Genomic DNA, 27,082 nt, shown 5'->3' with positions numbered 1-27,082 from the left:
GTATTTAAGCAGGATGATGAAGAATGATGATGATGATGGTGTGTGGAAAACTGTGTCCTCCACTGTGCTCTGTCTACAGACGTGCAGGGAAATGGTACAAATCTGACATTTATTATATTAAGTGCTTCCTAATATAATGTTCTTTCTCAGGGAAGCATAACATGCAGTATGCTTTCAGTCTATACGAGTTTAACCTAAGTTTACATACATTTTCAAAAGTTTCCCAGATGTCTCCTCACAATCACCAATGTGTCTCCAGCTGTCCTTTCACTGTGACAACTTTGAATAATGCCACACCTGGTTTACCCATTTGTCTTTCTTTGTGTCAGAACTTCGGTTCAATCCGTGCAGATGTGATTGAACAGATGCGTTTCAAACAGAGACTGAGGGTCATCCAAACCATTGAAGATACAACTAAACGCAACGTGGTAAGAACCCACCGACTGTTCCTCTTTGTTTGAATGGATCTGGACAAATGTCTGTAAAAGTGTTGGAGGTTTATTTACTACAATGTTCTTGCTTAACCGTGTGTGCAGATGGGCAGCTACAAAAGTTCTGCTGGCTAAATTAGATTTGTGTTTTGAAACCTAATAAACGACATTCTTGTTATAATTAGATACTCTGCTCTCTTCACGCCCTTTCTACTATTCATACTTAATGTCATTACATTATGTTTCAGGTCAGGACCATTGTAACAGAGACTGCCTTCAGCATTGATGAGCTGGAGGAGCTCTATGTGCTCTTTAAGGTGAGTGACCGCTTACATACTCGTCTAATAAAGCAATTAAGGATTAAGACAAATAGTAGGGGGATATTGCTAATTAAAAGCCAAGTGAAAAAAGTGTTTCAGCTGTCCTTGTCTACTGAAATGAAAATGTCTACTGAATTTACATCATAATATTTGTTCAACAGTTAGTGAGCATTGTAGATAAAAGGCACTTCCCCAGTTTTTTTTTATTTTCTCCTAACATTTCAGAGTCCTCACTTGCTTTTCCTCTCTCCAGGCGGAGCACCTGACCAGCTGTTACTGGGGCGGCAGCAGCAACCCCACGGAGCGCCACGACCCCAGCCTGCCGTACCTGGAGCAGTACCGCATGGACGTGGAGCAGTTCAGGGGGCTGTTCAACCTGCTGTTCCCCTGGGCCAATGGGGCGCACTCCGACCCCTTGGCCCTGCGCTTCTTCCGCATGCTCGACCAGAACGGAGACGCACTCATCAACTTCCGGGAGTTCATCAGCGGCCTGGGTAAGTACAGCGAGGTTGTGCATGACTTCATTGAACTACTATCCTCTGACATTTTTTTTTCAGACAGGCTATACTATTTCTTTTATCATGGCTTTATCATAACATACTATACTACGAATTATTTTGTCATACTATCCTCTGACTTTTTTTGTGATGTTTTTTTTGATTATCCATCATAACTTCCATCATGTTGTTGTTGACATCCTCGTGGATTCATCCTCTTATTACAGACACATGCATTTTCAAACATTTGGTCTACCTATGCTGTAAAATGTATTATCTCTTCGATTTACACACGGCATCTATTGCACGTCTGTCCGTCCTGGGAGAGGGATTCTTCCTCTGTTGCTCTCCCTGAGGTTTCTCCCATTTTTCCCTTTAAACTGTGGGTTTTCTCTGGAAGTTTTTCCTTGTACGATGTGAGGGTCTAAGGACAGAGGGTCTAAGGACAGAGGGTCTAAGGATAGAGGGTGTCGTTTTTCTCATACTGATATTCTGAACAATCTGTGCTGTTGTATTTGCTGTAAAGTGTCTCTACTGTAGGCTATTTTTATTATATGTACAGCACTTTGGCTCGACCAAAAATTTGTTTATAAATGTGCTATATAAATAAATTTTGATCATGGCATACTAAAATAAAATTAATGTATAACATTTGTCTACAATCTTATGATATTATTTATGGCTATATTCTGACTTTTTCATGACGTACTTTTTTGTAAAACATACTTTACTATGACATTTTGTATGGTAACACTATTACTTTTTATGATGCCTTGGTCTTTTTCTAACTTGTGTACACATTAATATGAAGACTAAAGGTTCAGCATGGAAAAAACAAACCTCCCTGAAGTAATTGATTCTATCAACAAAGAAATCTGTTTTTACTTTACAACTCTTTATCATGCGTACTTTTGGCTAAATGTTCAACATTTTATTGTAAAGTAGTACTGGGTATGTAGAATGAGGTTTTTTGTGTAAATATTATTTTGAAGTAGTGATTTGTAACACAGCGCATGTGTTGAAAGTCATAGTGGTGATTTTAATATAAGGTAGCATTGCCCACGCTGATGTGTCAGATATGAAAGTAGTTCAGGTGTGTCTGCTCTCTAACGCGTGTTGTTGTGATTTTAGGCATCTTGTGTTACGGGGAGCTCACCGAGAAGCTGAAGCTCCTCTACAAGCTGCACGTCATTCCTGGTGAGTTTGCATCAAAGTTTGTTGACACTACAGATTTAATTTCAGTGGAGCAGAATTATTAGCTGTACAGAGGGTCTGCTTGAAAAATGTTGATAAACAAAAATGCTCTTTTTCTCACTTAACAGGGCAACTCATTTCTCAGGATTAGTTTTGTATGCATGCTTTTTAAAATAAGAAAGCCGACAGAAATAAACACTTTTAAATTGTTTAATGTCCTCGACTGAATGACTTTGAGTTAAATTTTGACAATCTTAAGATCACGTCATTTTAAAATACAATTGTATAGGAATGATTGAAGAGGAACTATGGTTTTAATTTAATCTAAGTTGGTATAAAATGACAGTGGTTAACAAAAGGTTTAGCAATTAAAATGTTCCTGATCATTTTCTCCCAGAAATCCCTCGTGAGGAGCCTGACTCTGCGTTTGAGGCGACTCAGTACTTCTTTGAAGACATCGCTCCAGAAACATCCATCGGTAGGAACCTAAAATTTTCTTTTTGCATCCTTTACATAAGCACTAAAAGCATGTGAACCTCAATGATATAATTTTAAGCATTATCAATACAAACAAAATGTCAAACCTTATAACGTAAAAATAAAAGAATAAATTAATTGCTCACTGAGAGGATAGGGAAATGACTAAAGCAATAAATGGAACAACAAAATATCATTAAAACAGCTTTAAACCAAAGTCCATAGTAAATATACCCTTCATGCATTTACAAATAATCATTTCATTTATTTAGCAATCCGAGATTTCCCCCAAGTCATCTGTTGTGTGGTTACTCCTGATGATGTTGCTATTGAAGACATGAGACTGCCATTGTGATATTTGCACGAGTGAAATCTGTGTTTGTGGTCATGGGCATGTCATATGATTAACTGGGGAACGGGTGGTTGGATTAATCTCGAAACCACACACACCACGGGGGAGAAACCGCCTCAAACACTGATCTGAAAGCAGCTATTTGGACAATCCAGCTTTCAGAAGGCGCTGATGTTAAACTGTTGAATTATCGCCAATTTGTAACACTTCTTATCTTGGGCTATGCTATCTGACTAGAAGGATTCTGGGTTCTACTAGAGTGGGTAGACAGGCAAGTAATTAGACCAGTGACCAGGTGGTTTGAATAGAACAGCCGGCAATTTACTGACGAAATAGACAAAACATTAAACATAGACAATGAATATTTTCTGCAGTATAATCAGAGGTAAGTATTTCACCTTCCCTTGTTTTCTGATTTCTGTGACTTAGTAAATGGTATCCATACAGGATGAACAAAATAAAATAGCCCATTTGATTTTAGACCGGTCTACTAAGCATTATTTATAGGTTTTTCCTATTTTAATCTCTTCAATATCCTGAGTTAACTCTTTTTCTTCTCCCTTTTCACAGGTAAAATATATCTGATTCAATGAAAAAACACAATTGTAACATCAATGAAATCAAATGACAAATGAAAACCTAGAGTACAATATATAGTGTCTCTTTAAATCCAGTACCAACCTTATAATTTCTTCAATACTCCTACCACTCTGGCAGTGAGTTCACCTATTGTCTCTTGATAAACCAGCAAGTCCTGTCGCAGGGGTAGAAAAGTCAACCTTATGCAAGCTGTGTGGTTAAAAACCTGCTGTATGTAGATTGGAAGCAAGAATGTGTGTAATACAATGGGCTTGTTTTAAAAATGTAGGTAATACTGCTAAAAGATGGTCACTAAAAGTTCAGTCTAGTTATTGGAATTGGATCTGATCTAGAGTCAGTATGAACTATGAGGAACTTGCATGTTGACAAAAACAATGATTTGAACAAAAGCAAAACAAAAATGTTTAACAGTGAGTTTTGAAAAGGAATTGAAAGTGTGTTATGAATTTCATATTTTAAATACTTTTATAAAATGATTAACAAACTCGGGTATGAACACTAATCTTTGTTCAGTAATTTAATTATTTACGTTTTGAGTTGTTGAATGTAGTTATTTTGGTCATTTTTAACTTTAACTATTTTGATTAAACAAAATGTTGATGTTTGCTCTCTTCAGGTCACGACTCAAAGAGCAGCAGTGAGAAGGATGATGGTTTTGTCAGAGTTACATTTAAGACTGAAAAAGGTGAGTAATGTGAAACACACTACATAATCCTGTTTGTCTAAACTGATCATTAGTTATAATCAAATGGAAAACCATGCCCGTTTTAACTTAACTGTTTTGAGGCTAAATGTGATTGGTTCAAAATATGGGTGTGGTTTTCATGGACTAAAAATTATTCATAAAGTCAGCAATTCAATGGAAAATTAAAACTCTTTCTTCCAGAATTTTGAAATAAATATGTGGATGAAGGTATGCATCCAGGGTGAGAACAACATTAGGTATTTGGTTAAGTTACATTAAATAGCCAGTTCTGTAATCCTGATACATAAACCAGCAGGCATTAGTTGCACTTTCATGCTTTTTTTAAATCAAATTTAAGAGTAAATAAAACATTTTTGTGTTCAATCACTGAATGGTTTAGGCCCAAAATACATTTCTGATCTCTCAGGTCTTCAGGGACTGGTCAGCTTTCTGTCCCCAGAGTCAGAACTAAACATGGAGAAGCAGCGTTCAGTTATTATGCTCCAAATATCTGGAACAAACTCCCAGAAACCTGCAGGTCCGCTGCAACTCTGACTACTTTTAAATCCAGGCTGAAGACTTTTCTTTTTGTCGCTGCTTTTAATTGAACTATTCATATCTTAAACTGCACTGTAACTTTTATCCATGTATTTTTTCTTTTAATGTTTATTTTATTAGCTTTTCTTTTTAATGACTGATTTTAAATGCCATTTTCTTAATGTCTTTCATTTTTTGTAAAGCACTTTGAATTGCCTTGTGTTGAAAAGTGCTATATAAATAAACTTGCCTTGCCTTCATCTCCCAGTGAAGAAACTGAAAACTCCTGAATGTCGCAATTACCTGAAACTGTGGAACCAGGAGACAAAATCTAAACTGGAAAACACAAAGGATCTCCCCAAGCTGAGTCAGGTGAGACCTCCTTGATATGTTGGTATAGACCAGGGGTTCCCAACCTTTTTTCCCAAGAGCCCCCCCAAATGACTCCTGTTGGAAGTTGTTTAAAAGTCTCAAAAATGCTACAATTACTGTCACAAACTGGATGAATGTGAAGTATTTTGTTAAAGGAGGATGAAAGCGTAATTAAGGAGCACTATTGGAGTGACTTTGATGGTTATTGGACTCAGGATTCATTCATTTGGATTCCCGCTGTATGAAGAAATTAAAGGACTGCGCGGAAGTGGAAACAATTCACAAAGGGATTAAACTGTTTAAAACACATGCTCAAAGTAAGCCGGATTTTGCCGATGTGTTTATGTGGATTCAAAAGTCGTAAATAATCTACAAAATGGAGGAGACCGATCTGATCGGAGCAACTGTGACAAATAATCTGAAACCGGCATGGACAATGACTATGTTTTAAAAATGCGCTTATCCAGAAAAGCCTGGTTTGGACACTTTACGCGCAGAAGAAACATTTTTATTAAAAAAAGAATTATACATTTCTGTCTTTTTATGCCTTTAATACTAACTTGAATTGTTATTCAAATTAATCAATTATTTTTTATTGTAATGTAGAGACAAGGCTTTTAGTGACAATCATGTATTGCGTTACAATTATATGTAAAAACATTTACATATTTTTTTAAAAGTCTAAATATCATATTTGGGAACCACTGGTATAGACGGTACATGCAGAAGAAGGTTGCTAACACTTGTTAAAACTGACCTCTTGTGTTTTATTTCCTCCAGAGCCAGTTTATCGAGCTGTGCAAGACCCTCTACAGCATGTTCAGTGAGGACGCTGCGGAGCAGGAGCTGTATCACGCCACCGCCACCGTCACCAGCCTGCTGCTGGAGATGGGAGAGGTGGGGAAGCTGTTCTCTCCTGGCAGGAAGGATCACAACATGGAGGGTAAACCAGAGCCAGATGTGTGTACCAGAGACGCCACAGAGCCCAAAACAAACCAAGAGGCCGTGCCTGCGTTCCGGCAGCGAGTCCAGGATGATGATTTTGCCCCTGAAGGTGTAGAGAGCAAGCAAAGCCCCTGTGAGGATGGGAAGCAGGAGGAAGGGAGTGAGCAGCTGCCTCCAATGCAAGACATCAAGCTGGAGGACTCGTCCCCCAAAGACACGGGCACTTCCTCCGCCATGCTGATCTCTGATGACGAGACCAAAGATGACACCTCGATGTCGTCTTACTCGGTGCTGAGCGCGGGCTCCCACGAGCTGGACGAGAAGCTGCAGTGCGAGGACATAGCAGACGACACGGTGCTGGTGCGCAGCGACCCCGGGGGGGAGAGGGGGAGCGCTCCCCACAGCGGGGGGGCCTACGACAGAGGGATGCCTCACAGCACCAGCATCGATAAAGACTGGACCATCACGTTTGAGCAGTTCCTGGCCTCTGTTCTCACTGAGCAGGCCCTGGTGATTTATTTCGAGAAGCCGGTGGAGGTGGCGGCTCGTATAACTAACGCCAAAAATGTGCGTAAAGTGGGGCGCTCGCTGTCTTCAAGTGACTATGATATCTCGCTATCTGGCTGAGATTCCACACACAGACTTTTTAAAAGGGAAGCATGGTCATTGTGTATAAAAAGTCTCGGTGAGTTTCAGAGGACAATGAAGGTCAGTGTATGATAGTTGAATGAATGTGACCAGAACTGGCTCTTAGCGATGTATTATACGAGATGTGAAAGACTTTTATTATAACAATCACTAGATTCTGTCCAGCGGAGAGCGATGGGACATTAATATTAAGGTTTGCTCAAATGAAATTGGTGTCTATGTAGTAGCTGTACTTTATAAGACATTATGCATAAGTGTTGATATTGTAATCTGTAGTTACTCTAGTACTCTTAGGCTACGTAGATGTACATGTCCACAGAAACAGTACAGTGCTAAACTGGTCTACATACGATCACCCTAACATTATATCTGGTCAAACTGTCGCTGCATTACTTTACATTTGCTGTTAATCATGAAACGATTTTTTGTTTCTCTTCAAATGACTATATGGTAAAAATGCAAAACGAAGCTGTGAAAATTCAACGATATACTGAATTTTCATGAATAATGTCTCACTTAAACTGTTGACTGAAGCTATTGTCTTTTCACACACACAATATACGACATCCTAAACATTCACTCCCTAACATAATATTCCCATTAATTGCTTCGATGGGTTTTCTCCGGTTATTTATTGGTAATATCAAACCATAAGAAAATGACTAACACCTGATATTTAAGGATTCTGTGTGTCTTTAGACACAAAAAAATGCTGTTGAATGAAAAAGTTGCACTTTCTTTATGTGATCCACTAAGATATTAAGGCCTTTTTTTAAAGAACCTGTTTTAACCTTTGTGCTCTGTACATTTTTACTTTGCTGTTTTTATGTAAATATGTTTTTTTATTTTAATTGTCCTGGTGGTTTTACTCTGGATGATGATGCATTGTATCACTCCATCTTATTAAAGTTACGGTATGATTCGATGCTGCACAGTTCAACGTCTCGAGACTTTTTATTGACTTCATCAGAGTGATATGTTACGACCCAGCACACAGACCAGTACTGCCATCTAGTGGAAGAGCCTTCATGCTACCAATCACTCATTTACATAAGACATGAGTTTTACCCATAAAATATGATTCCAGAGATAAATACATTGAATTATCATGTGTTTTTATTTGAACACGTTTAACCTAATATTGATAAAACTTCAAATTGCTGCTCAATTATTTAATGGCACATATTTATAAGTGTAATGTTCACCTTCATGTCTATTTTAAATCAAATTTTAAGAGTAAATAAAACATTTGTTGTACATCTCCCAGTGAAGAAACTGAACACTCCTGAATGTCGCCATTACCTGAAACTGTGGAACCAGCAGTGGCGGCCGGCCCATAGGGGCGCTAGGGGAGCCGCCCCACCTCTTCCCACATACAAAAAAATATATTGAAAAAAATATTAAATAAAAAAAATATATATTTTATATTTTTATTTTTAATGAACAAGGTAAATATCATACAATTGGTATCAGTAAAATGTATAATCTACAATAAAATCTCGTTCAAAATTGTGTTACGATGTCTAAAGTTACTGATAAGTCACATGTTTCCTGCCTGGCCTTGCCCGTGGCATTAGGTGAATTCACTCAATTCACCATGGCATTACCGGGCGGAGCTCCCGAGCCAAACAGCAGCAACCAGCACGTTGCAAAAGTCTCAATAGTAAACTGTGCCGCCGAAACATAATTTCAGCCAATCAGCGCCGTCAAATATTTTGGTCACGAGGGTGCTCACGTTGGCGCTTACGTGCGTTGACGTGAGTTGCTTTTTAGACTCGTGAGTGACCAAGGTGACGTAGTAGTTGGATGAGAATGGTGTGCAGGTGGAGTCGCCGGACCTCGGTCCGCACCCAAACAGGTAAATGCTATCTTTTGTTTCCCATGCTTGCTCTTCAAACAGCCGGGGACAGATACGATCTGTTCAGAAACTAGACAAAAGTTAAACAAGTACAAACCACAGACTGTCTGTGTCATGGAGAATACAGTCGCTGGTTTATTTATGTCTGTATAGGCCGTTGTTGTGAGTGTGGACGGTCGGAGCATAACGTTAGCTTAGCCAAGCTCCATTCAGAAAACAAGCATTCTAAAAGGTTTTTCGCCTGCCGTCTGTCTGCAGACTTGTCAAAGCATTAATTCATGGTTGTTACTAACCGGTATCAGTATGTTGTTACGTCGGCATCATTTAGAAACGTGTATTACAATTTAATCACGGTAAAATATGTTCATTTTGTTGTAGTTGTAGCTCCCGAGCCAGCGCGTCTTGTTTGAATGATGCGAGTAAACACAGCTGGCAGCCGCGGTGAAACTCGAGCGACTAGCGCAGTGCTTCTCAAAGTGTGGTCCGCGGACCACTGGTGGTCCGTGAGCGCCCCCTAGTGGTCCGTGAGTATATTGGTAACATTTCACATTTGAAATTAATTAATCAATTTAAGTTTTCCGCACTCTCGTGGGAATATCTCCGCAATGGAGCAAGGTTAAGTTTCACTTTTGATTGCAAGATATAGCCCAGCGCAACACCTTCATCACACATGTTGCCACTTGTTTGTACCATTTTCAGGCGATTTGTAATCTGTTCTAGAAAAACGATGTGGTTTTTGATATTTGTGGAGTTAGGTGGTCCGCGAGTGTTTTTTTATTGGTTAAGTGGTCCTTGGTATGAAAAAGTTTGAGAAACACTGGACTAGAGCGATGCGATAGGAGCGTTTAGAGCGAAGTGAATATTTGCATCGCGTCCGGTCTGAACGCAGCATTAAAGCGAGCTCCGCACTGCACTGGAAACGCGCCATTACATCACCAGAAGTCCTAATTTAAGGGGTCATTTCTCCCCAAAAAAATGTGTTTTACTCACTATATCAACAGCCCCACCAAAAATATGTTCCACCAGCCGCCACTGGGAACCAGGAAACAAGAACCAAGCTCAACCAGGTGAGACCTCCTTGATATGTTGCTATACACAGTACATGCAGAAGAAGATTCATTTACAAAATACCTGAGTTTTACCCATAGAATATGACTCCAGAGATAAATACATTGAATTATCATGTGTCAAATATTTAATGGCACATATTTACAAGTGTAACGGATAGCTGGGGCTAACGCGGAAACTAAATGGCGAGCCAAAAGCAACGACCTGTTTTTTTTTTTTTACTACCGTCATGCAAAAGGACACTACATAATAAAATACGTTTTCTGTTTAAATGGCAGCCGTTTTCAGCCTTAAATTAAAACAAGGTGAACAATCCACTAGGTTTAGTTTGAATTCACTTTTGACAAGTTGCATATTAAAGATATAAACACATACACATTGTATACTAAGATGTTTAATATTGTATATGATTATTTTTAAATTATTAAAGCATTTTTCCAAAATCTTGATTTCAATATTGTTAAAAGGGTGACATAAAAATCTCTAATTTGAAATGTTTAATACTTGCCAAAAAGAATGTTGATACCGGAATTCATGACTTTAAACCACATGTGTCAAACTCAAGGCCCGTGGTGAATTTACTGATTATTTAATGTTGTTTTTATAGGCAATAATTTAAGCTTTGTTAGTTCCAGGTTTAATATGTGCAATAAGTTCATTTCAATAAGTTCTGCAATAAACATTGAACCAGTCCGGCCCTCGACTAGTACCCATTTTTTTATTTTGGCCCACTGTGTATTTGAGTTTGACACCCCTGCTTTAAACCAACCATAACTTTTTCCCTTCTCACATTATTTTACTGTTTAGGTGCAAATGGGTTTTAAAGGATCTCTTTACATGTTCATTGTAAAAGCACATGCACTTCCAGCTTAAGATATGATAACCATTTAATGATCCACAAAGCGAAGCGGAGGTCCCCATGAGGGGAATCATTAATTTTATGGTGAAGACTTGGTTAGGTTTAGGGTTAGGCATGTGTTGATTATGGTTAAGGTTAGGATAAGTCTCCAGGAAATGCATGTAAGTCAATGTAATGTCCCCTGAAGTGGTGTGTGTGTGTGTGTGTGTGTGTCAAACGCACAGGGTTGTGTCTCAGGTTAACCAATCACAGCAAAGTTGGCACACGTCAAACTGGACCTTCTGCAGATTGAACGGAGGCTTCCCCTCTGACATAACTGTACACTGTAAATGTTTAATTCATCAGGAATGACGTTTCATTAGAACAGGAAAGATCGAGTATTGCTTTTATCACTGGTGGCCTTTGAGATATTAGTCTGTTTCAATTTTGATGTCTAATAGTTACTGATTACATTCATAGGGAAAGAGGCATTAGAAAAATGTATGGGGAAAATTGGAAGCTTAATTCTGGCCTATTATGTGCTTTCAATCCTGTTAACCATCTCAACCATAAACGTATTGATTCCTGAATGTTCAGCATTGTTATGTGTCTTTAAAACAAAGAAAGTGTCATTATACACTTAGCCTATTCACTTGCATACATTGAATTCAGTCTTATACAACAGGACTGCAAAAATCCTACCTCCATGAAGGTTATAATCTTCAGTTGTTGTTGAAATGACTGAAGATAGTGACACAACATTTAAGACTTCACTTGATGTGGCTTTTAATCTGTATTGCAACATCCTAAGAGGTGACTTTCTGTTATATCTAGCTCATTGGTATACAGTAAATTGGATGGGCAACATATTGGAAACACTTCTCAATGTCATGTGATAATACTCAACAGATACAAAAATACAGCATAAAAAATTATCAGACGGTTACAATTACATCTCTAGTACAAGTTTGTAGAAAACCGTTGAAATGTACAACCTTTGAGTGAAGCATTAATTGAATAACAGTTGCATTAACTAGTTGTAACTATTATAAAAACCATAGTAAAACGGCAGCATTGACTGACATTTTCCCAGAATTCCTTGCTATTTGAGAAGCTGCAGGGGTTAGTTTGAGGGCAAGGTATTATGAAACAGGCTCCTTCACTGCCAAACTGCTGAATGATTGAACTCTGTGTGACGTAAAGTCTTTATCTGATCCGTGGTGAACTTCAGACGCCAGTGCACGTCACTACTCTCCCCACAACCCAACTTGTTAAGCCCCGAGCCTGTTTTTCAGGTCTCAGGCTCGAAAATGACATTCCCAGAACAAATGACCATCTCTTCCCTTCTAAAAGGGTTAAATTAATAATATTTTTTCTCAAAGCAAGGTTACATCTGTGAGTTGGATGTAGAAGTGTCAGAATCAATATAGATGTTTATATTTTAAAGTAAATTCAGATTGAACACAGTAATAACATTTAAATGATTGTGTCCGTCCAAAAAAAAAATATTACTTATAGTGAAAACCACCCTTGCCTTGAATGATGGGTTAGTAGATTAAAAGCTTTAGGAATCCAAACTACAACATATAATAAGTACCCTGTATCAAGATTGATGCAAAACAAGTGATATTTGACCTTTTTAGAGAGATTTAGCACCAAAAAAACACTTCTGGGGTAATTTGGGTGGATTTTCCATATCTCTGGCCCCCCTTGCTCGATTTTGCTGATTGACATGTCTTTCTAACCGTCAGAGCCAATGGAATCGAGGGGAACTCCTACATTGTGTGTGTGTGTGTGTGTGTGTGTGTGTGTGTGTGTGTGTGTGTGTGTGTGTGTGTGTGTGTGTGTGTGTGTGTGTGTGTGTGTGTGTGTGTGTGTGTGTGTGTGTGTGTGTGTGTGTGTGTGTGTGTGTGTGTGTCAAGACCGGAAGCTGCGATAACTCTGGTGGCTACCATTAGCAGCTAACTTTTACTCTCTGAGTTTTACATAAAAATTGAATTATAAATAATTTTTTTCAAATCCACAGAAACATTATCAACCTATGGATCAACCGATTCAGCTGCGTTTCTTTCTCGTTTTAATGCCATTGAACACGTCTTTTGATCAGATTGACAGCTACGGTGAGACGATCTCCCGTAAAAGCTCCGTAAAGGTACGTGTTGCGATGTCTGTTTGCTTCCCCTGTCGCGAGTCCGGATCACTCAGTGATGATACTATACCTAAATAATCTGTGGAACCTCAGCTTTAATCGGATATCTTGTATGTGCAGCTACGACAAGTAATAAGGGTATCTTTTATCTTGAATTCTGTGCAAAAGTGCGTTAGCATTTTTCGCTCAGGGGTCATTTAGATGCTTCTTATGAGACTTGTGTTTTGTTTTGGTAAAAATGGTTTGTATCGTCAGTTAGCTGAGATTATTTCCGTTAATCTGGTATAACACATTAATAGGTTCTTAAATATTAAGATGCCCTGAGACGCAGTGTCGTGAAAAAAAAGCCCCCGCCGAGGGGGGCTTTGGGGTTTAACAGGTTTTAAAACAAACTGGTGCCCTCTTTAACAAAAATAAGAGTATCTGTTATTAGGAAATCATAAATGAACAAGAGGATAATGTGTTTATTAAGCAAGACATAAGCAAATGCTGTATGATACTATAATGCTTCTACAAAAGTGAAAGGGTAACATGATGTGAGGCTATAAAGATTTGTAGCCAATCAGCTTCAAATACTTTCTCTGTCCGCTGTTCTGTCATTGGCTGTCATCCGAGTGCATATTATGACGGTTGTTTAGTGCAGACACTTGTTCTTACGAAGTCAATAATTACTTAATATGTAGTGACAGATTAAAAAAAACATACTGTACTGAATTTGTTTGTTTTTTGCACAATAAATAAAAGTAGCCGAAACACAACAACATGCAAAGACGCAATGTGTGCAGATTTTTAAAACCCTGGAGGCTTGTTTTAAATATTAACAAGGCATTGACTTTATTCGAAGGCAAGACAATAACATCACAAACTATAACAGATAAACCTCAGTTCGGATGAAAGATACTGGTGTTAAAGTTCCAGAACGGGGGGGAAGTAAAAGAGTTGTTTTTCCGAAAGGTTCCTGCGGTAAATTGAACATTGACTTTCTGACAGTCGGTGGACTTTGATTTGACCTGTGTGTATAGGAGTACACAGTAACGCCTCGGTAACGCCTCTCTGGCGATGTCATAAAAAAGCCGGGCAGATGATATATAAATACAGAGCTGAAGATGCATCTTCAATTTCTGCAGAGCGGCACCCTTTATGGATTATAATCTGGCCAATCAAATCCTGTCTGGTAACCAAATACTGAGGATCAAAAGGAACCTTACATTTAAACCAAACAAGGTATTTTTTATGTTTTATCATCAATCATAAAAGATTCAGCAACCTTTCATTTGGAAATATGAATGATTAATGTACGAGGTCAATGTTTGCATGGTGTTTTACTCCTTAGTAATCTGTTTTAATTGTGCATTTCTTCTGTAACCCCAGTGTTAGGAAACATGGTGGGACTCAAACCCTCAGATGTTCCTCCTCCACTGGGGGTGAAGATGGCGAGTGCCGGGGCTGCAGCCTGTGTGGCCGACCTGATCACGTTCCCTCTGGACACGGCCAAAGTCAGACTGCAGGTATCTGTTCAGAGACACTGGCAAAGAGAATTTTAGCAACATGTTAGGCTGTGGCTCAGTGGATAGTGTGCTGGACTTTAAATCAGGGGGTAGCAAGTTTGAGTCCCACTGCAGTCAGCATGTCGTTGTGTCCCTGAGACACTTCACCCCAAATTGCTCCAGTGGGGATTGTCCACAGTACTGAATGTATGACGCTTTGGATAAAAGCGTCTAACAAATGACATGTAATGATACTACCTGTGTGATAATGAGCCACAGCTTCTTATTTTGCTCTGTGATACTTTGGAAAATAGTTTGATATTGGCAGTAGCGTAATATACATTTACAAAAGTACCTTATTTAATTAGATTTGTGAGGTACTTGTAATTTACTTTAGTTTTTATATGTTATGATTCTTCATACTCCACTACAATTTGGAAACAAAGTAATTAAGTCATTTGAACTCAGTACACTAATGCATGTTGATGTACTAATATGGATTAAGATATCTGGCAGTATAATAAAAAGTAATTAAAGTTATCACCACACAAATTATAATATCAAAATCTAAAGGATTTATATAAATATATTTATGCTAATATTATTGTGCTTTGACTTAAGTACAATTTTGAATGGCAGACCTTTACTTGTTAGAGTATTTCTACACACTGGTATTATAACTTTTATAACTGTTAAAGGTTGGAGTACTTCCACCTCTGCATATTTGCTGTTATTGACTGAGCCGCTTGACTTGATGAATAAATCTATTGCACTCATCAATACTGTTGCTGCACTGTTTAGCCTAAATATTCTGGTTTTAGCCTTGAGTTCAATCTGAATCTGTGACCCCAGATTCAGGGAGAGAAGAAGGGAGTGGAGGGGATCCGCTACAGAGGGGTGTTCGGGACGATCAGCACCATGGTCCGGACCGAGGGGCCGCGGTCTCTGTACAACGGGCTGGTGGCCGGGCTGCAGAGGCAGACCTGCTTCGCCTCCATCAGGATCGGCCTCTACGACAACGTCAAAAACTTCTACACTGGTGGCACAGACCGTAAGTGGTTAATTTAAAGAACATGTAGGTTTTCTTCATTCTTTTAAACAGGATTTAAACATCATCTTCTCATTTTCAGATTCATATTTGTATTTGTGCCTCTGTGACATGTCTCCATGTTTTAACGTTCAAAAAGCTCTTTATTTTTCTCATACTGCCTGTGCTGCAGCACCTCTTTTCACCCTCTGTCTGAAACCAGAGCACAGTCTGCTCTGATTGGTTAGCTGGCTGGCTCTGTTGTGATTGGTCAACCGCTTAGAGATCTGCCGCCCCCCTTAGCCTATACCATGTTTAATGTGCTGGGACGCTAGCCAATAGAAGTGTGATTAAGATAAGATAACACTTGTTTGATCCCAATTTGGGAAATGTTTGATTGTTACATAGTGAAGCATTTCAGTCAGGGGGGGAGTGAGTGGGAGAGAAACTCCCTCTGGACTTTGGGATTTTAGCCTTTGCAGACCATTTACATGCACACAAACATATATAACACATTTAAGGAAAGGGAAAACCCCAAGAAGCAAACCAGGATCTCTTAATTATACATGTCCAAATTGATTACTATACCTCTTTGTTCCAAGACTTAACTCAACCCTAAAATCCCTAATAAGTCTCAGGGGGCTTCAGACCTTCAAAATCTATTTCCAAAGAGTGTTCTTTGAAAGAAAACAAAGCCAGTGACCCCCCAAGTTCAGAGGTCATACATTGTGCTGTCCAGATAGTATTGATGTCATGATGTAACACCAAATAATTCAGTAAACCTCAATTGCTTTTTAGAACCTATGATAATGCTGAAAAGTGAGTAATGTAACTAATGAACACTTTGACCAAAACAGAGGTCCAACAGTTTCAAAAAAGAGTTTTCATATATAATATAAAGTGTAAATGTGATGTAAAAATGACCTGTTATATGTGCATCTGTCTTTCTTCACAAAAAGTAAAACTATATATTCTTAAAGTAATGTCACAATCATCACAACGATAAGAGTTTATAGCAATTCATTGACGTTTAAATTGAGAATTAGGACTCAGTTTATTAACAGCAGAGGTCAAAATACCTCCCAAATGTTTTGACAAAGTAAATAACTACTTAATTACAGTCATATAGTACATTAATTTACATTTCACCTCTGGTTGTTCCTGTCCATCCCTCTCCAGAGGCCAGTATTTTGGTGCGGATCCTGGCCGGCTGCACCACAGGCGCCATGGCGGTGTCGTTTGCTCAACCCACCGATGTGGTGAAGGTTCGGTTCCAGGCGCAGATGAACCTGGACGGCGTGGCCCGGCGCTACACGGGCACCATGCAGGCCTACAAACACATCTTCCAGAACGAGGGCATGCGGGGACTCTGGAAAGGTGAAGCTTTAGTAAACATAGTACAAAATAACGCATATTTATAGTTTACCTATACATGTAAACTGTCAATATGAGCTGGGTTCAAACAATTTTGTTGTTGTAATGGCTAAAGGCTCGTCACTTGTTTTTCTCATGTGTTTATTTATCGTTTTGTACCATGGAAAATCTAATCAATATCAGTGTATGACCTTATTTTGGCGATGATAATGTCTGTTAGTGTGTGTGTGTGTGTGTGTGTGTGTGTGTGTGTGTGTGTGTGTGTGTGTGTGTGTGTGTGTGTGTGTGTGTGTGTGTGTGTGTGTGTGTGTGTGTGTGTGTGTGTGTGTGTGTGTGTGTGTGTGTGTGTGTGTGTGTGTGTTGTGTGTGTGTGTGTGTGTGTGTGTGTGTGTGTCAGATGGATGTCATTGGGATGTATCGTTGTGAATACCTTTAACAATGTCTGTGATTTTTACTTTGTCTAAAAATTACATTGCAAATTGTGTATCTTACATTAAGGTAATATGCTTCATGAAAAGATGTTCGCATTCCCTTGCAAAGTATATACTGTCCTTTTAAAAATATATGTGTGTGAATAAAGAATTAGACAAACAATACCTTTCTGTTTTCGCAGGCACACTACCCAACATCACCAGAAATGCGTTAGTGAACTGCACGGAGCTGGTTACATATGACCTGATCAAAGAGGCCATCCTCAAACACAGCCTGCTGTCAGGTGAGAGACAGAGACATGCATGTGCAGTGTCCTGAAGGTTAGCACTTTAATAGCTAACAGATTAAAAGCTACACCTGTAAACCCCTAACCCTATGTTACTTCATCAAAGTAATACAATTTACACTTCATTACTTTTTATAATAAAAACTTGCAAATAAAGCTGAAAAGTCGAATAACCATCAACTAGACTTTGTAAATCTCAACACTGACAATTCTGTCAAACTTTTAATCAAGTTTATCTTAAATTCAGATTGAATCAGACCATAACAAATAAAGTTTGATTCTGCATTACATGAGCCAACGAAAAAGTATTCAGAAAAAGCTCTTAATAATTGTAGCACTTATTGTAAGTCGCCTGAAATAAAAGGTGACATAACAGTTTCATGTAACCAGTTACTCTTCAATACACACAGACACACACTACTCAGAGAGACAGCCGATTGGCTAAGACACCACACACCCTCTCTCACAGCTGATAACGGTGCTGATAGAGGACATGGTGTATTTTCCCCTCAGTGCAGTAAATACAGTAGTTAAAACCACATTTATCTCAATCATTCATCGTGCCCATTCACAAAGGTTATATAATCTGCTGAGTTGAGTTTCTGCTCCGCTCAGGACAAAGGCCTCTCATTCACACTCTTTATTGTCTTGTTCACTATCTCTCTCTCTCCACAGATAATCTGCCCTGCCACTTTGTTTCTGCGTTTGGTGCCGGCTTTGTCACCACAGTGATCGCCTCCCCTGTAGATGTGGTGAAAACCAGATATATGAACTCACCTCCAGGCCTGTACAAGAGCGCCATCAACTGTTCCTGGATCATGATGACTAAAGAGGGGCCGTCGGCTTTCTATAAAGGGTGAGTTTCCCCTGTCTCACACTCATATCATTGGTTTAGGAATATGCAGGAACACTTGAGGTCATTGAATAGAACATTTTATAAGAAGTGTTGCATTTGTGGACCTATTTGACCTTATATTTACCTCGCAAGTTTAGTTATAGGCCAACCATAGTTCATTCTTTAACAGTTGTCACACCTATACTAGTTCTACATACCTCTTACTTGATTTAACGGTCTTTATTTGTACTAATTTCTGTCTTTTCTCTTGTAACACCTGCATTTTCTTTTTCATTTGTTCTCTGTAGATTTGTGCCCTCATTTCTGAGGCTGGGATCGTGGAACGTAGTAATGTTTGTCACATTCGAGCAAATCAAGAGAGCTATGATGGTCACGAAGAAGCGGTACGAGGAAGGAAATTGAGGTTCCTGTGAAAAGTTTGAAATTCGGAAAATGACTTGGAACATCGATGAAGATTCTTTTGTCTTTTGGTGACAAAGAAGAAAATCCTTTGTTGAAAAAGGAATATTTGACTTCATGTTGAACTGATGTATAAACAAAATGCAGTTCCATCTTTATATTTATAATTTTCCAAATGAACCCATTTGAAATTAAATGGGAGTAAATGGGGCTGAAGGTTGTGTTAACTCCCCTTTAAGAAGTTTACACTTTAAAACCCTCCTGTTGTCTTTGGGTCAAATCTGACCGATTTACTACTTTCATCAATCATAACTTATTTGTTTTACATTCGATTGCATTAAGGCTTCATGATATCCTTCACAGTAGACATTTGAACATACAAAATGCTGATCACCACTTTCATTGAATTGTGGATGATTTAGTCAACTTTGTAACGCCCATGGTGTTCCCGGACAAAAATGACCGCCATAAAGAAATGGAATTAGTAACCATCCGGATCAACACACACACACGTACACGTATACATCACTTCAGGGGACATTACATTGACTTACATGCATTTCCTGGAGACTTATCCTAACCTTAACATGCCTAACCTTACCCTAACCCTAAACCTAACCAAGACTTCACCCTAAAATTAATGATTCCCCTCATGGGGACCTCCATTTTGTCCCCATAAGGGAGGCGAGTCCCCACACGTGACTGTGTAAACAGATGTAGGTCCCCACAAGTATAGTAATGCTAGGACACACACACACCCCCCCCCCCCCCCCCCCCTCCCTCCTTATGTGCCCATCCCCCCACATGGATCACACCTGGCACACGCAATACATGTTCAGTGTCTATTCTTTGTATATTTACTGCAGTGCTTCATGTATACCAGTAGTCTGATACAATATTTACAGTTTGAAAGGGTGTTAAATGAAATTTGGTGATTAATGGTTTTTGTGTTAATGTAATAGCAGTTAAAACAGGGCCGGTCCAATTTGACCGCGAACACCAAAGTAAGGGGGGGAAACGAAGACAATAGGAGGGTTAAGTAAATCAGAATCGGTTAATTATATATTTTAGGCAGCTTACACCAGTGCATCATAACATGTCCAACAGGTTTATGTGAACCTTAAATATATATGTGTTGTTTTACAGACCCTGTGCTTGCTTAATAACTTATTTCATCACACGAAATACATTTTAAAACATTACAACATGTATTTATTCACTTTGAGTCAGATGTTTGAACTATTACATACTTTCCTCAAAAGAAAGTCACAGCAAAACACAAATTATTACAGGTAATAAAAATGCAGTTTTGAAAACAACCATTTTGAGTTTACCTATATTATAGAATACAGTTGCCATCAACATTAAAACATGCACCAAGTTAGGACATACGAATCCACTTCCTGAGCGGGACAACTGAGAACAAACTGTCTTGTTTACTTGAATACAAACAAGAAAGCTACAAATATGGTAGTTAATCACCATTTGTTAAATAACCGTCTTTACCGGAAGAGTTTGACTGAAAATGCATTACATCCTCATGAAGACAGCCCTGTTACCTCTACAGTCTGAAGAAGCTCTTATTTTCCATTTATAAATGTGAGTTCATCTCAGGAATGGATATTTGTGAGGTGAAGGCGTTGGATTTGTGCTGTATTTTAAGACTTATGAACCACAAAACCAACTATAAAGGAGATTCATGTTTTTGTGAGAGCTACCAGATTTTTGTCTTCCTCATCTCCTTTAAATATCGTCAGGGGCCACGGACAGGTGAGGGAATATTTCCAAATAACTTGTTTGGATTAATACATTACTTTTTAGAGCAGGCAGTCAATGTGAGGTTTACATCAGGGTCCTGTAGATTGGTCTTAACTATGGTGTGGAATTTCTCTCTGTACTGATTGAACTGCATGATGCTTTCTGGTTCTTCTGCCACCCAGAATTTATCAAATTCATACGCCAGATAACCTGGAAGAAAAACACACAGATTTTAGAGAAATCCTTTAAAAAAGTGACACTTCTTACAAAGATTACATATTGTATTTTTCTAGCAAATGGAAATAATCAGAGAGGTTGAAAAATAGAAGAGTTATTTGATGAATTTGTACTCACAGTATAGCTGATGGAATTGCCGGAGCTCAGGAGTTCCCGGTACTGTGTTGTAGAAATGAGGTTTCAATTCACCGCTCTTCAGGAGGCTGTACGCCATCTCCGTCAAGTTGATCCCAACAATGGCATAGGAATACCTGAAATAAGAGATAAGGCCTTTGACACACAACTGAAAACAAAACTGCAGATATTAATAAATGTATGAATGTCTCTTACCCTAGTTTAGGATGGTTTGCGTGAGACAACACCTGACGAGCCTCCTCTGTGTAGTTTTCACTGAAAAAACTGAAACAAAAACAATTCATTATAGTAATTATTGCAAAAGTGATGGAAAACATGTGGGCTAAAGAGTTTGGAAAGAAAAAAATCTTGGAACGTGGAGTCAGAAAGTAGCGATCTTTCATGACCTCTATGTGATGAACTCATCTCTGCTTGTGGCTACATTACCGGCTACATTAGCGGGACACCTGAAGTCAAGTGCAATACCTTTTCCATACATTTTAAGACCTCATCGCCACTTTGAGTTCTAGCCGGTTACATTGGCGACACACTTTACTATATGCCGTATTGATTGTCCTTCCTCCTTATCTTCCAACCAGTTGGACGCAAACTTGAATTTCCCCATAACGATGTTGCTTAACAACCGGCGTAAACGGACCTTCGCGCGCTATCAAGCAGTGAGCGTGCGATGTCCTGTTCAGATGACGTCAAATCCAACGGGGTGCCATAAATAAACTACACAGAATCACACTACACACCTACGCAATGATTACATTCAGGCAGACTGTAGTATACGACCTCTTTGGACAATTTATATACTCATTGAAAACAAGCTACAAAATGTAATACCTTGGAAAACGCCGTTTAATACTTTTTAAGACCCCGCGGACACCCTGTAACACCTGAATCACTGAGCAGTATTCTGCCACAGCTTCCATTTATTAGAATAATGACAGTATGTTACAGTACAGGCTACTAGACTGAGGTGTGGACACACATGCATGACTCCACACAGATGAATCATTAACAGGGATCTGTGAAGACTCACTGTCTACAGTATGTGCTCAGTTTTAGACAATGTTCAAAAACACAGCTTTTTCCAAGAATATGGCTTTAAACATGAAACTTGTGTACATAATTTAAACAAAGAAAATATATAATGATGTGAATTTGTATTTGGAAACACAATAATATGTTAATAATATATGTATAATAACATTTGCAGCAGTTTTGAGTTGGTTTTATGGAGGGTATAAATGTGAAATGGAGCTGCAGCTGGATTTAGGATTGAACTTCCAGGTTTATATTTATAGATGAGAGTAACACCTACGTCACTAACGGGCGAAAATTACGGCCCCGCCCACTTTTGGATTTTTGGATCTTCAAAGAGCCCGATTACGATGGCCAGTCAGGCAAACAATTACATTAAATCATTTGAAATTGATGATCGGGCTTGATATTTGGTTAAATTAAAATCAGTAGGCGTGTAATTTTCGCCAGCTGTTACTCTCATGAGCGAGGCGGAACATAATAGTTTTATCATGCCAACAAGCTGCTGTGTCGTTTATTGCTCAAACATTAAAACAAATCCATAATTCAGTGTTTCTGTACTTCTTCCAAGAAGAAAGGACAGCAACAGAAGAGCTCTGTGGCTTCAGGCTCGATCGCCATTCAAGTGACAGCTTTGTTTCCCCCAAAAGTGGGCAGGGCCGTACTTTTTGCCCGGAAGTGTTACTCATCTATAGATAGCTTAAAAATAAGTTTGGTGTGCTTGGGCAGCTTTCTTAAATCAGTTTTTACTGTGCTTTGAAACAAGGTTAGTTAGCCACGACTGCACAGAAGAAGCCTACGTTTATAAAACGGTATATGTGACAAAATATGTTATACTAACAATAACACATCTTTATGTTATTGTGTCTTAATGTTAAAGAGGTGATAGTTTACAGAGAACAGTAGATGTGGCAGTACTGATGTGTTGTTATTCATTACAAAGTTAATAAATGTCTAATTGTAATTAGTTTAAGGGACTTACACAAGGTTGATAAGGCCGAGCAGTCCCATTCCTCTGAAGTCAGTTTTTGGATCGTCGCCCTGAAATCCGATGTCTCCCCACTGTTTGGTTATCCTCGAATCCAGTTTAACCGTCGGCATCAGCAGGTCCCACAGCTGAGAGGAAAATGATTCTGGGGTTAAGTATTTCAGGTCAAATTCATTTGTATTCAAAATGTTGGAACAATAATCACATTTTTCTATACTTTGATCAAAACCATGCCGTTTCATTGTGCCGTCTTTCCCTAATTATATAAATAGTTTCTCCTTTTAAAGCCTCAACTGCGTCGATGCAGACAGGGCATGTTAGTTCAAGATAGTATCCTAATTATAAAAACACATGTAGAACTGAATCCAGAAGCAGGAACACACACCTTTAGGAGCATGGCCTCATGTTCTTGGTTCTCTGAGCTGAACACTTCCTTTCTCATGTTTTCCACAGATACGTACAGGCTGCTGTTTCCTGTTATCTGTAACAGACAGATGTGCAGGCTTTCCTTGAACCTAAACAGGAAGAGAGTTCAAATAAATAATTAAAAGTTTACAAAATGAAACTTAGTATGATGCAGAAATGAATTGCTGGTGACAAGAAGCCTGAAAGTATCAGATAAGAACTTACAGCGGATCTTTCTGGGGTTTGACATTTTTCTCTTTCATAATTTGGTCCGCACATTTTTCTAACTGATCCTTGCTGGCTTCCAAAGCTCCTCTTAAAACCTACAAGGGATGAAAGCACAGGCGAGTAGGTTACAGAGAAGAAAACATACAGGGAGTGACCACACAGTGGCAGCTGTATAATCTAAGCGTCAGCCACGAGAAAAAAAACAAACAACCTTTCAAAGTCGACCTCAAAAACAAAGAAAAAGATGACAAAGCACTTCTGTCTCGTCATTGAATGGACTGTTGGTCGGAAAATGCTTATCCAGCTACCAATGATAAGTAGAGTCAATGCATCTAAGCTGGGCAAGTGTTTTGAAAGATAAGAACTGATTAAGAGCACAGGATATGACTTTACATGAGTTCACATACCAGATGACTAACAGCTCTGTTGCTAAACATGACGTGTATTCTTTTCACTCCTCTGTAGGCTTACATAGTTTAGACATCAATTTAAGTGAGATTATTATCCAGATCTAAAAAAAAAAAAAATCAGATAAACCCAATCCAGCGACTTTCTATTGGCTCCCTACACACACTGTTTGTGTCAAAAGCACCAAATGGGTTGCTCATATAATGTTTCTGAAATTCTGACCCTATTAACATTGTTAAGGGCCTCAGGTAGGGCTGCTCAATTAATCGTATTTTAATCGCGATTTAATCGAAATAAAACGATAATTTTTTTAATTATTACTTTTTTTTTTTTTGTTGAATTATACTTAAAGTTCAGGGTAACTGTTAAAAACATACGGTTCAAATTGTTTTTCTCCAATAAATGGATGTTTTCAAAGTCAATGAATAATCGCAATTACAATTATTAACCCTCAGCCTCAGGTCAACCCAACAAAGATTTCCAGCCATCCAATAGTTTACACTCAAACACTCATGACAATGGAGACTCGAAAACATGTATATGGCAGTTCCATTCAAACCTTCTTTTAAGAAAGTGGGTTCATCATTTAGTTAATACAATTCCAACAATGTATAACGCTAACCAAATTTAAAAAAAACTTCAAGAGCCCAAAGTAATATTTTCAAAACAAAAAACGATTATCGGTAGTTTTTCTGTTTTTCATCAAGTCCGTGCAAAAGAGGGGAGTTTGTTTTTCAGCTATACAAAAGGAAACTTCAACTTGAGCATAAAACAATACAAATATTTATAATAAAATATATTCCTAAAACACAAATACTGGAAATGAACCAGGAGCAATCTTTTGTACATAAAGAAAATATCCCTGTAACACATTATCTAACAGAAACACACAGTGAACATTGTATTACCTTGTTCTTTGATGAGCGGAGAGAATATTCTGCAACAAGACACGACAAGACACAGATTAAAATAATTGAGTAAACTATGCAGTAAAAGTAAACAAGATTTGGAGTGAATTCACTGACCTGCTTTGGATGTCCTTGTTGCCCCAGGCTTGTTTCCGGAGCATATTCGCTGCAGCTCACATGTCCCTGTGGCCTGCCGGATGAACCACTTCAGCCAATATCTCAGGAAGGACGTGTAGACATACTGCCAGATATACCCAAGCATCTTCTATAACATGGACAGAGAATAGAAAGAACAATATGACAAGAAGCAGAACAATTGAAATCCTGCATCAGAGTAGCACCCCTTCAACTGTTCAAGAGTGCACTAAATGTCACTGCAAGCTGTGGTTAAGCCCTGGTCCAGCTGGAGCTGAACTAATGAATAGAATGACTAGCAGCTTTTTTTGTTGGTGTTATCCATTGATCTTTGTCATAAAATAATAGAAAACACACTTCAAAACAAACCACTAAAATAGTCCATTTACTAAAGCCGACAGCAAGAAAGGAAAACATTAAACTCACATATGAGAAATTGGAACCATCAATCATTTGGCATGTTTCAATCTACTTATCAAATAATTTACTAGCTTAAAACTTTTTTATACAAATGGAAACGTTGAACTTTAAAATGCACACTTTGACAAGCAACATTCATCTGAAAGTAAAAATGGCAATAGTCAACTATATCTACCTCCCAAACGTATTTAAGTTCAGTGTTGTTTGAGTGTCTGCACTTTTCCACCAATGCCTAACGAGACATCAGCATGAATGGGACACACTGGTGACTGTCATCATGACAATGGCCACAGTTCAGAGTTGTGGACAAAATATTCTGCGTTTCAAACCAGGTAAGAGTCCATGATAACATGTATGAGAGTCAACTGAACATTCACATCTACAAAACTACAAATATATAATTTACAATAAAACTGGATTATGTGAAATTATCCTTTAACCGAACAGGCAAATTCCATTGTGGTAGCTAGCATTAGCGCTAAAGCTAACTTTATTCAAACGAACCTATTCCGTTTATGTTAAGCTACAAACATACGGCGAGTTTAGTTGCGCTTTAGAAACACTCCACCTACGTGTTAGCAAACTGAGAGCTAGTTACCTGTGACTCTAATAAACTAATTGAGCTAACTAGCTGAACAACTCCTAGATGACAGGTTCACACAACAGGTTGTCATTGTATTCGCCAAACTGTTAGCACACGTTAGCTGTGTTATCCTAGATTAGGTTGCGTCAGATGCATTGTTGTTATTGTATAGTATACATGACGAACAAAAGGCAGAAGTTAATCTTACCCTTTCTGCCGAAGAGACCAATATATATCCAAACTTGTCTCCACTTGCTGCTGTTAGCTGAGGGGCTGGTGAGTAAATGTTAGCTTCGTTTCTCTTGACAACAATCTGGCTCTGATGCGTTCAGGCTCTGCCCAGACATACGGCTGTTCACACGCAAGCATTACACGCAGTTGGGAAATTGACGATATTTGAATGACAAGTATACTCAGAATTTAACATGACATACTTGTTTTCTTTTTATGGGTACCGGTGTTTTGCAAAATGTGTATAAATAGCGGAAACGCTTCGAGAAACTTGGGTTGACGTTTTCCTTGTATGCTACTTTTCTTGATTTCTTTGAACACACCACACGCCACGACAGCCTTTCAGTGACACAACGCTGCAGTGCCATCTACTGTCCAAACTGATGTGTGCACCAAAGCTAAAGAGAAATACAACCTTTCATGTTATGTATTCCAAGCATTATCTCGAAAGTAAATCCAGATAAATGGAGTGTTAACAGGAACAATCTTACAATCTGTTCTAAAGCTTCAACGTGATAAGCTTTACAATACTGACCTGCGAACTCCATATACTACACACAGGTCACCAGGTCAACCTAGCAACTTAATAGAGGTGGCAGAGTGTATTCTGTTGCAGCTGGCGTTCTCTGCATTGTGCTGTTCCACAATTGCAAATGTTTGATGAAGTACCCAACCTTTTTTTGATTATTTTTAGTTTTGAATGTGGCTCCCCAAAGGATTTTGTCAAATCATCTTAAGTTATTGTCTTCTTACTGCTTTTGAATCTGTTGTGTAAAGCAATTTGG

General features: G+C 38.6%; 3 protein-coding genes across 3 annotated transcripts in view; 2 read left to right on the top strand and 1 right to left on the bottom strand.

The window, feature by feature from the left end:
• Positions 1-7,995, top strand: part of tbc1d9 (TBC1 domain family, member 9 (with GRAM domain)) — a 31,471-nt gene extending 23,476 nt beyond the window's left edge. Inside the window, exons 14-21 of the mRNA XM_034231398.1 lie at positions 330-428; positions 680-748; positions 1,005-1,245; positions 2,380-2,445; positions 2,840-2,920; positions 4,488-4,556; positions 5,362-5,465; positions 6,246-7,995. Of these exons, the coding sequence (XP_034087289.1) occupies positions 330-428; positions 680-748; positions 1,005-1,245; positions 2,380-2,445; positions 2,840-2,920; positions 4,488-4,556; positions 5,362-5,465; positions 6,246-7,037 (1,521 nt within the window). The 3' untranslated portion in view covers positions 7,038-7,995. The remainder of the gene's footprint in view (positions 1-329; positions 429-679; positions 749-1,004; positions 1,246-2,379; positions 2,446-2,839; positions 2,921-4,487; positions 4,557-5,361; positions 5,466-6,245) is intronic.
• Positions 7,996-14,034: 6,039 nt separating this feature from the next.
• ucp1 (uncoupling protein 1) lies at positions 14,035-19,042 on the top strand. Its single transcript, XM_034231463.1, has 7 exons — positions 14,035-14,195; positions 14,343-14,479; positions 15,311-15,509; positions 16,665-16,862; positions 17,473-17,574; positions 18,253-18,433; positions 18,721-19,042. Exons 2-7 carry the CDS (start codon positions 14,354-14,356, stop codon positions 18,833-18,835), a joined length of 921 nt encoding a protein of 306 aa, XP_034087354.1. The 5' UTR covers positions 14,035-14,195; positions 14,343-14,353; the 3' UTR covers positions 18,836-19,042.
• A 975-nt stretch (positions 19,043-20,017) lies between these two features.
• elmod2 (ELMO/CED-12 domain containing 2) lies at positions 20,018-26,414 on the bottom strand. The gene is made up of 9 exons (XM_034231465.1): positions 26,275-26,414; positions 25,046-25,193; positions 24,929-24,957; positions 23,610-23,707; positions 23,365-23,494; positions 22,974-23,107; positions 21,158-21,226; positions 20,945-21,078; positions 20,018-20,800 (listed from the first exon to the last, which is right to left on the bottom strand). The coding sequence occupies exons 2-9, from the start codon at positions 25,188-25,190 to the stop codon at positions 20,643-20,645; spliced, it is 897 nt and encodes a 298-aa protein (XP_034087356.1). The 5' UTR covers positions 25,191-25,193; positions 26,275-26,414; the 3' UTR covers positions 20,018-20,642.
• Between the last annotated feature and the right edge of the window lie 668 nt (positions 26,415-27,082).

This window comes from Gymnodraco acuticeps, unplaced genomic scaffold (genome assembly GCF_902827175.1).
Source record: "Gymnodraco acuticeps unplaced genomic scaffold, fGymAcu1.1, whole genome shotgun sequence".
Classification (NCBI taxonomy): domain Eukaryota; kingdom Metazoa; phylum Chordata; class Actinopteri; order Perciformes; family Bathydraconidae; genus Gymnodraco; species Gymnodraco acuticeps.
The sequence above is the reverse complement of the archived record's forward strand: the minus strand, read 5'-3'. Positions and strand labels throughout refer to the sequence as shown.

What these genes read in the sequence shown, in the direction of transcription:
- ucp1 (XM_034231463.1), top strand. Translation starts at nt 14,354, where the DNA reads ATGGTGGGACTCAAACCCTCAGATGTTCCTCCTCCACTGGGGGTGAAG. An exon ending in CATGCGGGGACTCTGGAAAG is followed by an intron (nt 16,863 to 17,472) that starts GTGAAGCTTTAG and finishes CTGTTTTCGCAG; the next exon opens with GCACACTACCCAACATCACC. An exon ending in CCGTCGGCTTTCTATAAAGG is followed by an intron (nt 18,434 to 18,720) that starts GTGAGTTTCCCC and finishes TGTTCTCTGTAG; the next exon opens with ATTTGTGCCCTCATTTCTGA.
- elmod2 (XM_034231465.1), bottom strand. Translation starts at nt 25,190, where the DNA reads ATGCTTGGGTATATCTGGCAGTATGTCTACACGTCCTTCCTGAGATAT. An exon ending in TCCGCTCATCAAAGAACAAG is followed by an intron (nt 23,708 to 24,928) that starts GTAATACAATGT and finishes CATCCCTTGTAG; the next exon opens with GTTTTAAGAGGAGCTTTGGA. An exon ending in CTCGGCCTTATCAACCTTGT is followed by an intron (nt 21,227 to 22,973) that starts GTAAGTCCCTTA and finishes TTTTTGTTTCAG; the next exon opens with TTTTTTCAGTGAAAACTACA.